This window comes from Anser cygnoides, chromosome Z (assembly GCF_040182565.1).
Source record: "Anser cygnoides isolate HZ-2024a breed goose chromosome Z, Taihu_goose_T2T_genome, whole genome shotgun sequence".
NCBI lineage: Eukaryota > Metazoa > Chordata > Aves > Anseriformes > Anatidae > Anser > Anser cygnoides.
In genome coordinates, this window is record NC_089912.1 from 46,466,017 (window position 1) to 46,480,194 (window position 14,178).

The window sequence follows — 14,178 nt, forward strand, 5'->3', positions numbered from 1 at the left end:
TTTTTTTTTTCCATTTATGAATGAATCTCAAAATTCAGAGAGTTTATTACTTTCTTTGATGTGAAGGTTTTGATTAAAGACTTAAGAAAGAGCTGAGCTGTTTTGCCCGTGGTATCAGCCAAACAACTTTGGGCTGTACATAGAATGAAGGGAGAAAAAAATATATATTTGAATTACTCGTTTTCCAAGCCACAGTGATACATACCTTGTCCCTGCCCACCTCTTGCAACTTGTTTTAAGTGGTGTCCATTAAAGGGTGTCCTCATGCCACGTTTCTTTTATACTTTTAGGTCACTACATGTATGTGGACTCTGTTTACGTCAAACATTTTCAGGAAGTGGCGCAGCTAATCTCACCAAAGACCACAGCCCCAATGTCCGGCTGCTTATCTTTTTATTATCAACTTAAGCAGGAGAGCAGCATTGTTTTTACCCTTTACTTGAGAGATATGAATGGCTTTTATGAAGAGATCTGGAAAACAGACAGTGCCTTGTCTGCAGGCTGGGAGTTAGCAGAGGTTGACTTTAGCGCACCGTACCCCATGGAGGTAAAACAATCATTCCTATACAGTCCAGATATGAATTGCAGGTTTCGTCAGACATCAGTGCTGACTCAGACCAAGTTGGGAACATTCCAGTGGCCTTCCAGTATCTGAAAGATGCTAGTAACGATGCTCCTGATCTGTCTTTCCCTTTGTTTTTTCCTTAGTCCACTGTATAAAGGTCAAGGAAAAATCACTTTTCATACTGCTGTTTTTCAATAAAGATGAAGTCAGGTGGTTAACTGCTTGAAGCGATTGTCATGGGAGGTTGTAGAGTCCTACTAATGTGAGATCTTTTGGTTCCTACCAAATAATGTCATTGTCCTTTCAGTCCCATATTTCTGTGAATTGATAATTTGTTTTTGAAGATGCTGAGTATCATAAAATTATGCATGCCTCACACTGTAGAAGAAAAACTTTTAAAAATGTTCTAAATGTTTTATCTGCCTTATATAATCTGTTTTTGCTTTTATGAGACAGAGTCCAAACTTGGGTCTTAATAGTGCAATAGCCCTTAGATGTGAAAGCTAGCTCTCTATGGTAGTTATAATTAATGACCAAATTACAGAAAGAAGCAGATTTTTTTATTCCCTAATGTTTACTGAAAAACAAATACCTTAGAAGACTGGAATAAACAGTGTGTGTGTATATGTATATATTTTATATATAGTATATATAATACTTATATAAATATCTAAGAAGTTTGGAATAAACAGTGGGCTATTTATGCATATTATATATACTTACATATAATATATATATTATACACATTATGCATATGTATTTATATATATAGCACAGATATTCCTATGTCTGTATATGCTATAGATATATAGATATATAATACTAAGATTACAGAGAAGCCAGAGTCAACTGTATTTGCTTTAACTCTACATAATTTATTCATCAATTCAGTGTAAACATACAGATTTTCAGAAAATATTAGGGGTAAAGCTAATTTTTATTAAATGTTACATATTTGGTTCATACACAGTAATGTCAGTGACCAAGTCATCTGTTGAAACAGTCAGACTTCAAATGGTATGGGAAATGAGATGAGATCTGATAGCAAAGTACACTTCAACCCAGAACAATAGGAACAGAAGAAGATGTATAACGTTTGCTGATGTAATGGTCATAATTTTAAAACACCATATTTGAAGCTAAGAACAAATTATATATAAAGAAAAAAGATTAAAAGGGTCAGAAAATTGGAGTGATTAACCAATGAAGTGAAGAGAGAAGATTTTAAAAAAATCTTCAAAAAACAGGAGTTGTGTGCAAATGGGAAAAACAGAAGAGACCACATGCTCTGGCGGGCAGAAAAGAATGCGTGGGAATGTCATTCTACATCAGTGAAATGAACTACAAAGCCTTTAGCAACACTGGAAGTTGAAAATATGTTTAAGTATCTGGTGGTCCAACCAAGGTGAAATATAGGAAGGGCATGAATACTGAACCACAGCAGAAAAAACAAATGCATCTTTTGCAGGTGTGTCCTGTGAAGGAATTCCTACACTACAGCCTTTCTTTACTAGAGGAACTGTCTTAATGTGTCAGTGTGTGTGTATGTAAAAAAAAAAACAACAAAACAATCAAAGGCAGAGCAGCTTTCCTGGGCTCGTTTACCCTTCAGAGCTGCCTCCAGTGGCATCCCACCTATCAGTACCTGAATGAGCCAAAATCTGCTCTGCTGAAGCCCAGGGCCTGGCCCTGCTACTTGCCTTCCTCCCTCACTCCTCTCACATACCTGGCGCCATTATTTCGTGGCCGCTACAGCATCACTGGCTGTAAATTCGTTAATGATCACTTAGACCTTGGAGTTAGTGTGGTTGGTTTTATGAAAACATTACCTCACTTCTTACTGGCCACCTGGAATGCTGGAAGTTATTTTATAGGAATATACAGCAAACCATGGGATGTCATACTACTAAATGAATTAATGCTCAGGTTATCCCTGCCTTCAGGAGAGTTCACAACTCCAATCCTTTCAGTTAGCAATGAATATCCTTAGAATAACAAGAGGGAGATGGGGATAACCAATTTACATGAAGAAAGTAAGAGTTCTCAGCCTTCAAAAAACATGACTAAAGTAGAATACGGTAGAAGTTTATAAAAATCATGACACAGAAAAGTTTGACTGTTCACTGCTTCTCATAATTTAGATTGTTGTTCCAAAAATAAACTAAAGGGGGGATTTTTTTCATACATAGCACGTCTAAATTGTAGAAATCAATTCCACAACACACTGTAGATACCATTACTGTGCTGATTCAAAAGCTGATTAGACAAATACATGGAAGAAAAGAAACCATTGGGAATGAGGTGTGACAGAAGAAGTGGATGCTTGTCATCGTATACAGTTCTTTCTGTAGGTGACCTCTGCTGAAAACAAGATACTGGGAAAACTATGTGTTTATTCTGCTCCAGGAATTTTTATGTAATCCATCGTTCTCGTTATTTAAGATATAATTTTACAGAAATAAGATTAAACTTTGCATATATTTTTTTCAGTTGCTTCATGAGGATCCTTCTCTTTTTTCATCCGGCTTAAGGAAATGTTTCAGGTTTCTTACACAGCTCTTCTAGTTTGGCTCCCATCTGTAGGCAACACATCACAGACATTGCTATCAGTGGAGAGAATCTCAATCTGGAAGCATTTGTCCTTATATCCTTGTTTTGTCCCTGGGGTTGTCTTGTGATTCAGGCCTTTTCTCAAAGTTTTCCTGTATCTCAGTGCTTTGATACTTCAGATAAATTTTAGCACACTTCCTCAAGAGTTATGGACTGTCCTCCACTTACTAGAGGAAACAATTTCCCTTGGGAGTGCCAAAGTACACACACTGTTTGATTTTCTTGTAAACAAAATACAAAGATAGCTTTTCTGGTTCTTAACTGAATTTTTAAAAGGAAAACTTCCTTGCCAGCTGATTCCAAGGCATAGGTTTCAGTGTCTGAGGATGTTTAGTGAAAAGTTAATGTGACAACAACAATTCATGCAGGACAATCCACGCAGTTTTGTTCTAGCTCTTGATTAAGATAGATGCTAGATACAGTCATAATGAGGCAGCATTGGAGTTATGGTCAATAAAAGGTGATAACCCTGAATACTAGCTTGGAATACTATCCACAGAGTAGCCTGACTTCATCTTTAAAATGTTTCATAAAGCAGCAGAAAAGCTCTGTTCTCCTTGATTTTTCCTTGACCTTAAATGGACAAAGATCTGGTGCAAGGGCCAGACCTGGATTTATATAATGAGTAAGTGATATAATTCAATTTGTCCCAACACCTGTAGTTCTATCTGAGGTGCATGAAGTCTGTCTGGGAGATCTGGTCAGAATTCTGTAATATGACGGTGTGCAACAAAATCATTGTTGTGTAGATGGTAAATGAATAACAAATAATTATTATTTCCAGGTAGTATTTGAAGTTGCTTTCAATAGTGCCAAGGGAGGTTATGTTGCCCTTGATGACATTGCCTTCTCTCCGTCTTACTGCAGCAATCAGACAGGTATGAGTTCTTATTGCTATCTACCATCCTTATTTTCTCCCTTTGCTCTGTCCCTTTGACGTGCCTGTGTCAGTACTTGCAATATTTTGTAGTGATGTGAAGATGCTGCCTCCTTAGCTGAGCAATGCCATTGGGCTTTTCTTCCTCCTAGTGACAAAACAGCAGTGTAAGGCAGATAAAGACTAAGGCCATGCACTTGATCAGTTGATCTAGAAACCAATCCCTAACGCTTCCTTTCCAGTTACCTTGCCTCAGGTATATGCAACCACTTTGCTGGACTGAATGCTGAATTTGCATCTCCCCAGTGCTAAAACAAGTTACCACATGCAGACCTGCCTCAGAAAGAGAGAGGGGTTTCCCAAGATATGAGGAAGCAAATGTCCTGGGCTTTCCATGTTTGCCAGCGCAGGGAATATCTTCCACCATGCCACATGTTCTGAGGTGTTCTTCAGAACCAAAACAGGAGCCTTGCCTTCCTGTCTCCACTGTTCTGGGTGGTATCATTTGTCTCAGATACAGTCACATCTTTCAGATTTTATTAGGTTCTGACAGCAGCAGAAATCAGCTAGGTCCACATGACCTCTGCTGAAGAGGCATGTGGCACCAAGGACTTTGTCATCTGTGAATGCAGCCTCTTAATTCACTGTGTACTGGTTGCTTGCCTTCTACTGCTAGTGCTAAGCTATAGTCAAAAGTAGATTAGTGGTTTCCCACTGAGCCCATCCATTCTTTTTGGCCACAAGTTTGAATTTTTGGCTAGTGTTTTAAAGTGTCTGAGTGAGAAGAGATTTTTTTTCCCTTTTTTATCTGCTTTAAGTCTCTGCTAGCTTTACCTGCACTGCATGTTATGTTATGCCATTTATATATTATATTTTTATATTATATATATGTTATAAATCCACCACACTTCACTTAGTAAATATAGTTGTTTCATTAACTCCTCAATGCTTGTTCTATTTTTGCTTTGTTTTGCAACAAAAATACTGATTTAAGTTTGCAGCATGCCATGGATAGGAACTGTGTGCTTATCTGTGTTTCCCATTGTAAGCTTCAAGAGGGATTACATGGAGTGAGCTATGTGATATTTTGTAGTATTTTCTGCCTCAATTCTGATTTTTGACAAATGAATGCCAATCATTTGCTTGTTATTTTGTTGAAATACATTTAACTGCTGGTTACTCATCAGACTTATTTCCCATTTCCATCTGAAATTATTTTGAGTAGAGAGGTTTTTAACAAGCAAGAGATCTTCATTTTTCTTGTATTCAAACACAGAGGTGTATATTACAGCGGTAAGTTATTTCCTTTTTTTTTTTTTTAAAAAAAGAAGTTTTGGTCAATGAAGTTGTTGATGCTAATAATAATAACATCCACTTGTGATAGAAAATTGATAGCTTGATGTTAGTGTGACTTTGCATCGTGTATGTGTAACATCTTTATATGTTCTTGTCTTCTGTAATGCAAAGAAAGATGAAACAGTATACTTTGACATACTTGTGCTTCAAATGCCTGTGCTTGCTATACTGCACTTTTCCTAACAGAACATATGCATTTATCTTTTAGGAATTTCCTTCAATCCTGCAGAGGCAAGCTGCAATTTTGAGGAAGATCTGTGTAATTTTTACCAGGATCACAAGGATGGCCCAGGATGGAGCAGAGTGAAAGTGAAGCGCAATGTGTATAGAGTAGGAGATCACACTACTGGGTTTGGTAAATCAAAACTTTTCCCTAGAAGAATCAAACTGCATAAAGCTTAACCTGTTGCATAAATTTTCACTCAGTTAGATAACATCATTGGCACACTGGTTAGACTGCCTCGCTGTAAATCCCTGCTGTGAAAGATCAGTGCAGGCTGCTGAGCCCTAGCTGGGACTCAGACTGTGCGTGGCCCTGCGTGTGCAGGGGCAATGTCATGTTGAATGGCCACACAGGGACATAAATCAGAGTACTGTCACCAGGCTGCACTGATCTGCAGTCACTAACGACATGACTCCACAAAAACATGCAAGCAAATATGATAGTAGCTCAATGAATTGCTTTTCATATAGAGGAGAGATGGGGATCTTAGCTCTTCCAGGCATAGGGCAGTTGGCATTTTTAAGGAAAAATGTCAAATTTTGCATAGTGAAACCACATAGTGAAAGGCCTGCTAATAAGCTCTGAAAATGTCTTTTGCACTGATGTAGTGCTTCTCACACATCCCCTTATGTAGAATATTTGTGGTTATTACTTGTGTGTGCTAAAGCTTCATCTCTTTCATACTCATTGCGGGGAATAATGTGCTTGGTGCCCCATTCCTCATTCTGTGTTCTCAGAACAGTACCTTTGAAATAGTGAGGGTTCCAGCAGGCCAGAGAATATTTCCATGTGTATTTGAAGAGTACTTATTTCTAGTAACTTAGCTGTGTGCCAGTTTAGTTTGAAATAGCAGGGATGTTTTTAGAAAAAATCTTATTTCCTTTCAATACCTGTTTCCTGCCAGTAGAATTTGCTTTTACATCCGAAGTCTGCTGCAGTAATGGAAGCTGCTTTAATAGCAAATAAGCTGTGCTAATTGTCTATTGGAAATACTCAATAATTGCAATGTCTTGCAGGTTATTACTTGCTGGCAAACACCAAGTTTACATCACAGCCTGGGTACATTGGACGACTGTACGGCCCAACCCTGCCAGGAAACCTGCAGTTTTGCCTACGTTTTTATTATGCCTTGTATGGTTTTTTCAAAATGAGCGGCACCCTCACTGTTTATATTTTTGAGGAGAATCACGTGGTTCAAGAGAAAATCTGGTCTGTGTTGGACTCTCCAAAGGGAGTTTGGACTCAAGCTGAAATCTCCTTCAAAAAGCCTATGCCTTGCAAGGTAAGAGCCAGCTCTTCACATCTGCAGAGTTATAGATGGAGGTTTTCCTTGCCTTTTCCTTTCAGGGAGCTCTCTTATCCCGTGACTAATCCTGAGTGAGCCATACCTGCAAAGTGAAATAAAGGTCCCTGGGCAGTAGAGTGGGGAGGAGCCTTCTTTGCACTCTAGCTCTCAAGTGAGCCCCAGTAAAGGGGCTTTGCATGGGGCACAGGGTGGTGCCCTGACGCACAGCCACAGTATTCACAGAGAGTTCACTGGAGGACATGGAACGACAGCTCGTTGTATGTTGGTTTCTCAGTGCTCTATATGTTTATATATTTCTGTTTGTTTATTTCCTGTGTGATTCCAATTACCTTAGTGAATTACAGATTGTAATTATTTAAAAAACTCAGTGACAGTCAAAGTTCTGGTCAAAATGGGGCGTTGATCCTACTTTCCTAAAGCAAGCTAGTAGGTTAAAATATAAAACCAGAAGTCAGTGTAATTTAGAGCAATAAAGTATTTGCAGTGTCTGGTTGGAGAGGTCATTTTAATAGCTCACCACGTTAATAATGATATATTTCATATCAGCTCCTGAATAAGTCTTCAAACTCCTATTATTCCTCATCTCCACTCTTCTTACAAAGACTTGCTTTTCTCAGGTGACTTGCTCAAGTTTGCATAGGAGCTACTTCTGCAGTTATCCCGATTTCTGTAATGTTTTTTTACTATCTCTGAGTCATCAGAGGAGGACCAGATAGATCACTACCTGAGGACACTGAGATAAATCCAGCTTTTTTTTTTTTTTTTTTACAGAATGTGATAATGCTATATTGCTTATGAATGAAAGCTTTTGTTAGCTGCTTGAAGCACAGGAAGTTCTAGCTGAATATGAGGGGGCACTTCTTTACTGTGAGAGTGACAGAGCACTGGCACAGGTTGCCCAGAGAGGTTGTGGAGTCTCCTCCTCTGGAGATATTCAAAACCCACCTGGATGCCATCCTGTGCAATGTGCTCCAGGTGATCCTGCTCAGCAAGGGGGTTGGACTAGATGATCTTCAGAGGTCCCTTCCAACCTCAGCCATTCTGTGATTCTGTGATTAGTACCTCTTCAAATAAAAGTATTTCTAAATTACAGATAAGCATCTTAAGCATTTTTCCCCACAATAAAGTAATTTTTGAAATGACAGGAATTATTTAGTTTAACTCCTTGGGGGGAAAAAAAAAAAAAAATAAGTTTTGTCTGGAAGTAAATGCACTGTAAAAAGAAAAGTTGCTAGAATGTGTTAAAAAGGAAATATACACAGAAAATTTCAGTCCTAATTGTTGGGTAGTTTTCTCTAGACATATGTTAAATAATAATAAAAAAATCTTATGTCTATATTTTTTACACATAAGACTTACATTAATTTCTAATGTCCTTTCAACTCGTACAGAAAGAAGCAATTTCTGAATTTTATTACTGCCAAGCAAGTGAGCAATAGAAAGCTCTCTTATATCAACCCAAAATATTTGCAGAAAAATATATTTCTTTTTCTTAAAACATGAAAAGATACTGGTCAAAAAGGCAAGTTTATAATATACTTTTGCCATCTCCTGTTTCCATATATTTTTATTACTTCTAAAAAGGCTCAGTAGCTTGAGCAGTGTAACACAATGTATGAGTAGTGATGACAGCTCAACATGACTGCTTACAAATGGTTTTATAGCCGCAGAGGTGGCAGTTTTTTTTTTTTAGCGTCTGACATTTGCATGGAAAATCTCTTCCAGTGTGGATTTATGAAGAACTATTTTTATGTTTTCCTAGAAATTAGTGTATCTAAAAAACTTGTAAAGAAGCTTGCCTAGGATGGAAAGCTTGTAAAACTTTTCTTGAAATTCAGCTTTCACGTCTGTAGCTACCAGTCTGCCTGTGGGCAGTAATAGATGGGGAGAGTGGTACAGGAGAGAAGTCAAGGGAATATAATTTCTGTTTCTGAGCTTAAAGGGGCTCTACGAACCCTGTGCTCTGCAGAAGGGGGGTTAAGTTGGCCTCTGACAATTCTCAAAAACCTTCAGTGGTTTCATAGAATCACAGAATGGCTTGGGTAGGAAGGGACATTAAGTTCATCCAGTTCCAAGTCCCCTGCCATGGGCAGGGACAATGCCAACAAGATCATGTTGCTCAAAGCCCCAGCTTGGCTTTGAACACCTCCAGGGATGGGGCATCCACAGCTTCTGTGGGCAACCTGCTCCAGTGCCTCACCAACCTTTGAGTGAAAAGTTTCCTCCTAACCTCTAATCTAAATCTCCCCTCTTTTAGTTTAAAACCATTCCCCCTTGTCCTATCGCTATCTGCCTGAGGAAAAAGTTGCCCTCCTTTTTTTTATAAGCCCCCTTTAAGTACTGAACAGCTTCAATGAGGTCTCCCTGGAGCCTTCTCTTCTGAGGCTGAACAGCCCCAGCTCTCTCAGCCTTTCTTCACAGGAGAGGTGCTCCAGCCCTCTGAGCATCTTTGTGGCCCTCCTCTGGACCCACTCTAACAGCCCCATGTCCTTCTTGTGCTGGGAGCCCCAGACCTGGACGCAGTACTCCGGGTGGGGCCTCACGAGGGCAGAGCAGAGTGGGACAATCACCTCCCTCCCCTGCTGCCCACCCCTCTGCTGATGCAGCCCAGGACGCAGTTGGCCTGCTGGGCTGCAAGCACACACTGCTGGCTCGTGTCGAGCTTTTCATCCAAAAGAACCCCCAGGTCCTTCTCTGCAGGGCTGCTCTCAGTGAGTTCTTCTCCCAGTCTGTGCTCATGTCTGGGATTGCCCTGACCCAGGTGCAGCACCTTGCACGTGGACTTGAGCTTCATTAGGTTCACGTGGGCCCACTTATCAAGCTTGTGCAGGTCCTTTTGGATGGCTTCCCTTCCTGCTGTTGTACTGACTGTACCACTTTAGGTCTTGCGGTGAGAAGGCCCTCTTTTCCATAGAAACAAGTTGCAAAATGTCCTTGTTGAGTTTGCATTCTTTAAATATCACAAAAAGTGAGATTTATTAGGCTTTCGAAGACTACTGTGTTCAGCATTTCACAATTCAGACATCCCTTAGCCAAGTAACTATGTATTTGGGGGAGGAGTAAGCCTTAACATTGATTGAAACCTATTACCTTACAATTTTTTTTTTTCCTGGCTTGGAAGATTAAATTAGATTTAGAATAGGGATTAAGTTGCAGCTTTAAATATGTAATAGAGGCCATTGGTACATAATCAATCATGAACAAGCTGTAATGTCTTGAACTTTGTATAATGGATTGACTGTTTTATGGTTTCCATGATGGTTGCATATGTATATTTATGATTAGTTTATTAAGTCTTCGTTAGACAATTAGTACATGGAAGACAATGGGCAATGTTCTGAAGCAGAGGCAAATATGCATGAAAAACTATATGCATGAAAAAGTACATGCATGAAATATACGTAGGAAAACGTATCAGTATATTATTTTAAGGCTGAGAAGATCACGTGAAAAATACAAATTATGCCAAAGTTTAAGTGTGTGCTTTCTTGCCATAAGGTGAGGGTGAAAAACTGGTGTAGTTATGGGTTGTCTGCTTGTAATATTCACAAATATGCTTGAATTAAGTTGCACAGTGAGCCTGATTCTGTCTTTTCCTTGCAATCTCATGCCCATCTCTTCCACTTAAATACTTTAAAAAGTCATTTCATGCTTAATTATGTTGTTTCCTTTTTTTTTTTTTTGAAAGCTGGCAGAAGGAAGTGAAAGAGCATGGTGTGGCATTATGTAAGCATTCACTTAGATATCTGTAAAGATATCTGCCAAGGACCTAATGAAATAGCTGGCAAGGGATAGTCATTTGCCATCTTCAGTATAGGCAGCTGGTCGAAGTGCATCAGAGCACACTTGCCTGACTGTAAGGAGTGGTGTGAGACAGCAGCTCAGGGATTACACTGCAGGTTCTGGAGGGAGAGATGGTGAATCCAAGGCCCTTATCTGCTCAGTGAAGCTCGATATCTCTTGTCCTGTCTCCTCTAACCTGTACTCGTGTCTCTTGGTGCCTCATGGGTGCATCTTTGTCTTTTCTGTCCTGCCCTGTAGGCAGCAACACCCCACTCATATTCCCCATCTTACTTCTGGCTCCTCAGCTCCAGTCAGTCCCTCAGATCCTGTCCATGTCCCACTCTCTTTCCCCTGCCTGTACAAGTTCTTACAAATTTTAGGTTTTCAAAAAGTAATGAATTGACAAAAAGCACAATTCTGGTACAAAGACCAAACCCAGAAACATTTCATTGTCCTACTCCAAAGTCTCGGAGTGACCAAGCTTTTCAAAGAATTTTTAAAATAGGGGCAAAATAATGCCTTTTTTCCTAGCCCTGTTCTTGGAAACGATGGAACTGTTTTGGAAGTTTTAAGCAAGCACCCAGAATGGAAAGTCTGAGCTAAAATCATTGCAACTTGGCAATGTTATAAACAAGTGAAAATACAGTCTTTTAATGGAGCGAGGTGTTCCTAAAATAAGGTGGAGCTACGGCATTTTCTCTGGGATGGTTGATGTAACTATCACATTGTTTTCTGAGGTGCATCAAATTGGGATATAAATGATAAGAAGCTGTAGGCATGCACAGTAGTTTGGCTGATTAAGTTCTTGGTTACTGGTGACTTGTAGGTTGGCTCAGTGTCTGTGGAAAGAGCAAACAGTCTCCTGGCTGCTCCTTAATGGCCCGCTAGGTCAGCAAGGCAGACGTTATGTTCCTTTGGCTGGAGAGTCCTGGAGGTCATAAAGATTTTGCAGCCAGAAGACAATTTTTCTAAAATACTTGAATGTATATGTCTTTCATCTTTCTTCTCACTATGAATATTACACTCAAAGCTTTGAAAACAATACTTTAAAATCCATCTGATAAGTTTTAATTTCGATAATGTATTTTTTTTTTGTGTGTGTCAGGCCAGTAAAAAGTCTCAGACTTTCACCCTTTGGTTCGTGTAATGGTTTTTGCAAGTTCTTTTGGAATTAGCTAACTTCAGTCTGGCATAGAGTGTTGGCTTGAGTTCTTTGAGCAGGAAATTTGAAGCTGGCCAACAGGCTTTTATATTACACTTTCAAAATACCACTTTGAAAAGGTTAGGTGGGTATGATCCAACTGAGTAAGTCATAAATGTTTATATTTATATATACTTTTATATAATAATACATATATACATATATTTGCATATTTATATATGTAAATACTGCAAATATATATTTTATATGAAGCTAGTGAGAAGGCAGGAAATTTAAATTCCAATTTTTCCCTCTGCATTTGAGACACTCTGTTTAAGTGAGTGTATGCACCTATAGTCCTACACGTAAAAAGTATGTTTATACTCTCTATATCCAGCAAATAAATGTGAGACAGATAATACAAAATAAGATTGTCCTATCATTTATTAAAATAAATGAAACCCTCCTTGTCTTATTGTATAAGTATCTTTAAGGACAGTGTAAAAATCTGACTCTGAAATATGTAGATTCTTTCCATCTCACTGAATGAACTGAATCTGATCTACCAGGCTAATACACGGCAGGGAAAGGTCAGTGCTAACTGAAAGACCAATTTGCTTATGCCATGTGTAACTTGGAGATGCTCACATGCACCATGGAACATGAGTTTTCTTTTTAATATTGTGTGTGTGTGCTTGTGTGCATTTATGTGTGCATAAGCAACCATGGAAAGATTTTGCTTCTATGAAACTATGGAATAAATCCCTAATGCCTAGATTAAAATAAAGGTTTGAGTGCCGTTTGGTCTGCTCACATCAGTTCTGTTTATTTCTGCTGGATTGATTCACCATTCTGATCCCCTGATTTTATAAAGCAAAAATCTCATGTTGTTTTTCCTCCGTTCATACAGATTTGTATGATGCTATCCACCACTGTAGTGTCTGAATACCACCCAAAGAGTTAAGATAGAAATCCTCAAGAGGGTAGCTGGCATCATAACCCATCTACCCTACTTTCCTCAGAGCAGTTGTGGCAGCACTTCCTCAGCTTTTATTCTTTCAGTCTATTTTTCTTCCTCTTCAGTGTGCTTTTCTTTAATGTCTTTTTTTTTTTCTCATCCTCTTTCTATGAGTTCATCTGTTTGTTTTCAGCCCTTTGCCATAACTAATTTTAGTTACAGTTGTGAGAAAGTGAAATAGACTGAGTGTTGCACTTCAATATTTGTTTAAAAAAACAAAAACAAAAACAAAAAACAAAAGGAAGGACTTTTTCAGGAACAACTAGACAATGAAGTCCCTTGCCACAGGATGCCGTGGAGGCTAGTAGTATACCTGCATTTCAGAAAGGATTGGGCAAATTCATGCAAAATAGACATTGCAGTGACCAGTAAACAGGGTGGTATAGGTGTGACCTCCAGTTCAGCAAATTCTTCAGATCTCCAGGAGCTGAGCATGTTACAGTAGGAGACAAATTCCTTTATGGTTGATTTGTTTCTTGTACTGTTTTCCCTAAACATCCATTATCACCCCACTCTCCACCATCCTAGGGCTTGGTATGAGTGTTCTTGGACCTTCTCACTTTTTCCTCAAAATGCTCAATGAAATGAGTAGTCTTTTAAAGCCTGTATTAATTAAATTAATTAATTCTGAGATTTCTCTTTACTACTGATAAAAGTGTGTCTCCCACTTGTCCACAAAAGTCACTGGTAAATGACTAATGTTGTCTTGAATACCATAAAAACCTGTATCACCATGGCCAAGTCAACAGTATGGAAGGATACAGTTTTCCAGCTAGGTACCGGGTGAAGGAGGGCTGACGTCCTGGTCCTCAACTGCTGCTCTGAAAATCTCTTACTTGTGTCAAATAAAGGTTGATTATTTTGTTTGAATTAGCTGCATTTTATATGTTGACCCTTCTCTGTCCTACCTTCTCTGACGTCTAAAACAAAAAACGTCTTAAAGAACAGTCACTGGAAATAACAATATTAGGGTCTGTAAACTGTAGCATTAATACTTGCAAAATGTGTACCTTGCTGTCTGTGGTGTTTGATATACAGTTATGGAAATTATATATTGTAAACAACTGTGAAACTTACTCAGAATGCATTAGAAAGTTTTTCCTAAGTGGCCTGCAACTTCACAGTAGCTAAGCAAGGGAATATGTTGCATTAAATATTACACAATTAAATTTGGTACTTAATTGATATTCTTTTTTTTTTTTCTCTACTTTTGTTCTGTGTACTTAATATTGTGATATTACTGTGCCACACCATCTGAAGACTCTTCAGCCTAAAAGCAAGAACCTTTGCCTCTAACAA

The 14,178-nt window shown here is 38.8% G+C and overlaps 1 protein-coding gene across 2 annotated transcripts in view; it reads left to right on the top strand.

Annotated features, from left to right (window-relative positions):
• The window catches only part of MAMDC2 (MAM domain containing 2), a 64,895-nt gene that overhangs the window by 38,576 nt on the left and 12,141 nt on the right, over positions 1–14,178 (top strand). For both annotated transcript variants that reach the window (XM_066988525.1, XM_066988524.1), the window contains exons 6-9: positions 291–547; positions 3,960–4,053; positions 5,617–5,763; positions 6,648–6,913. In XM_066988525.1, the coding sequence (XP_066844626.1) occupies positions 291–547; positions 3,960–4,053; positions 5,617–5,763; positions 6,648–6,913 (764 nt within the window). The remainder of the gene's footprint in view (positions 1–290; positions 548–3,959; positions 4,054–5,616; positions 5,764–6,647; positions 6,914–14,178) is intronic.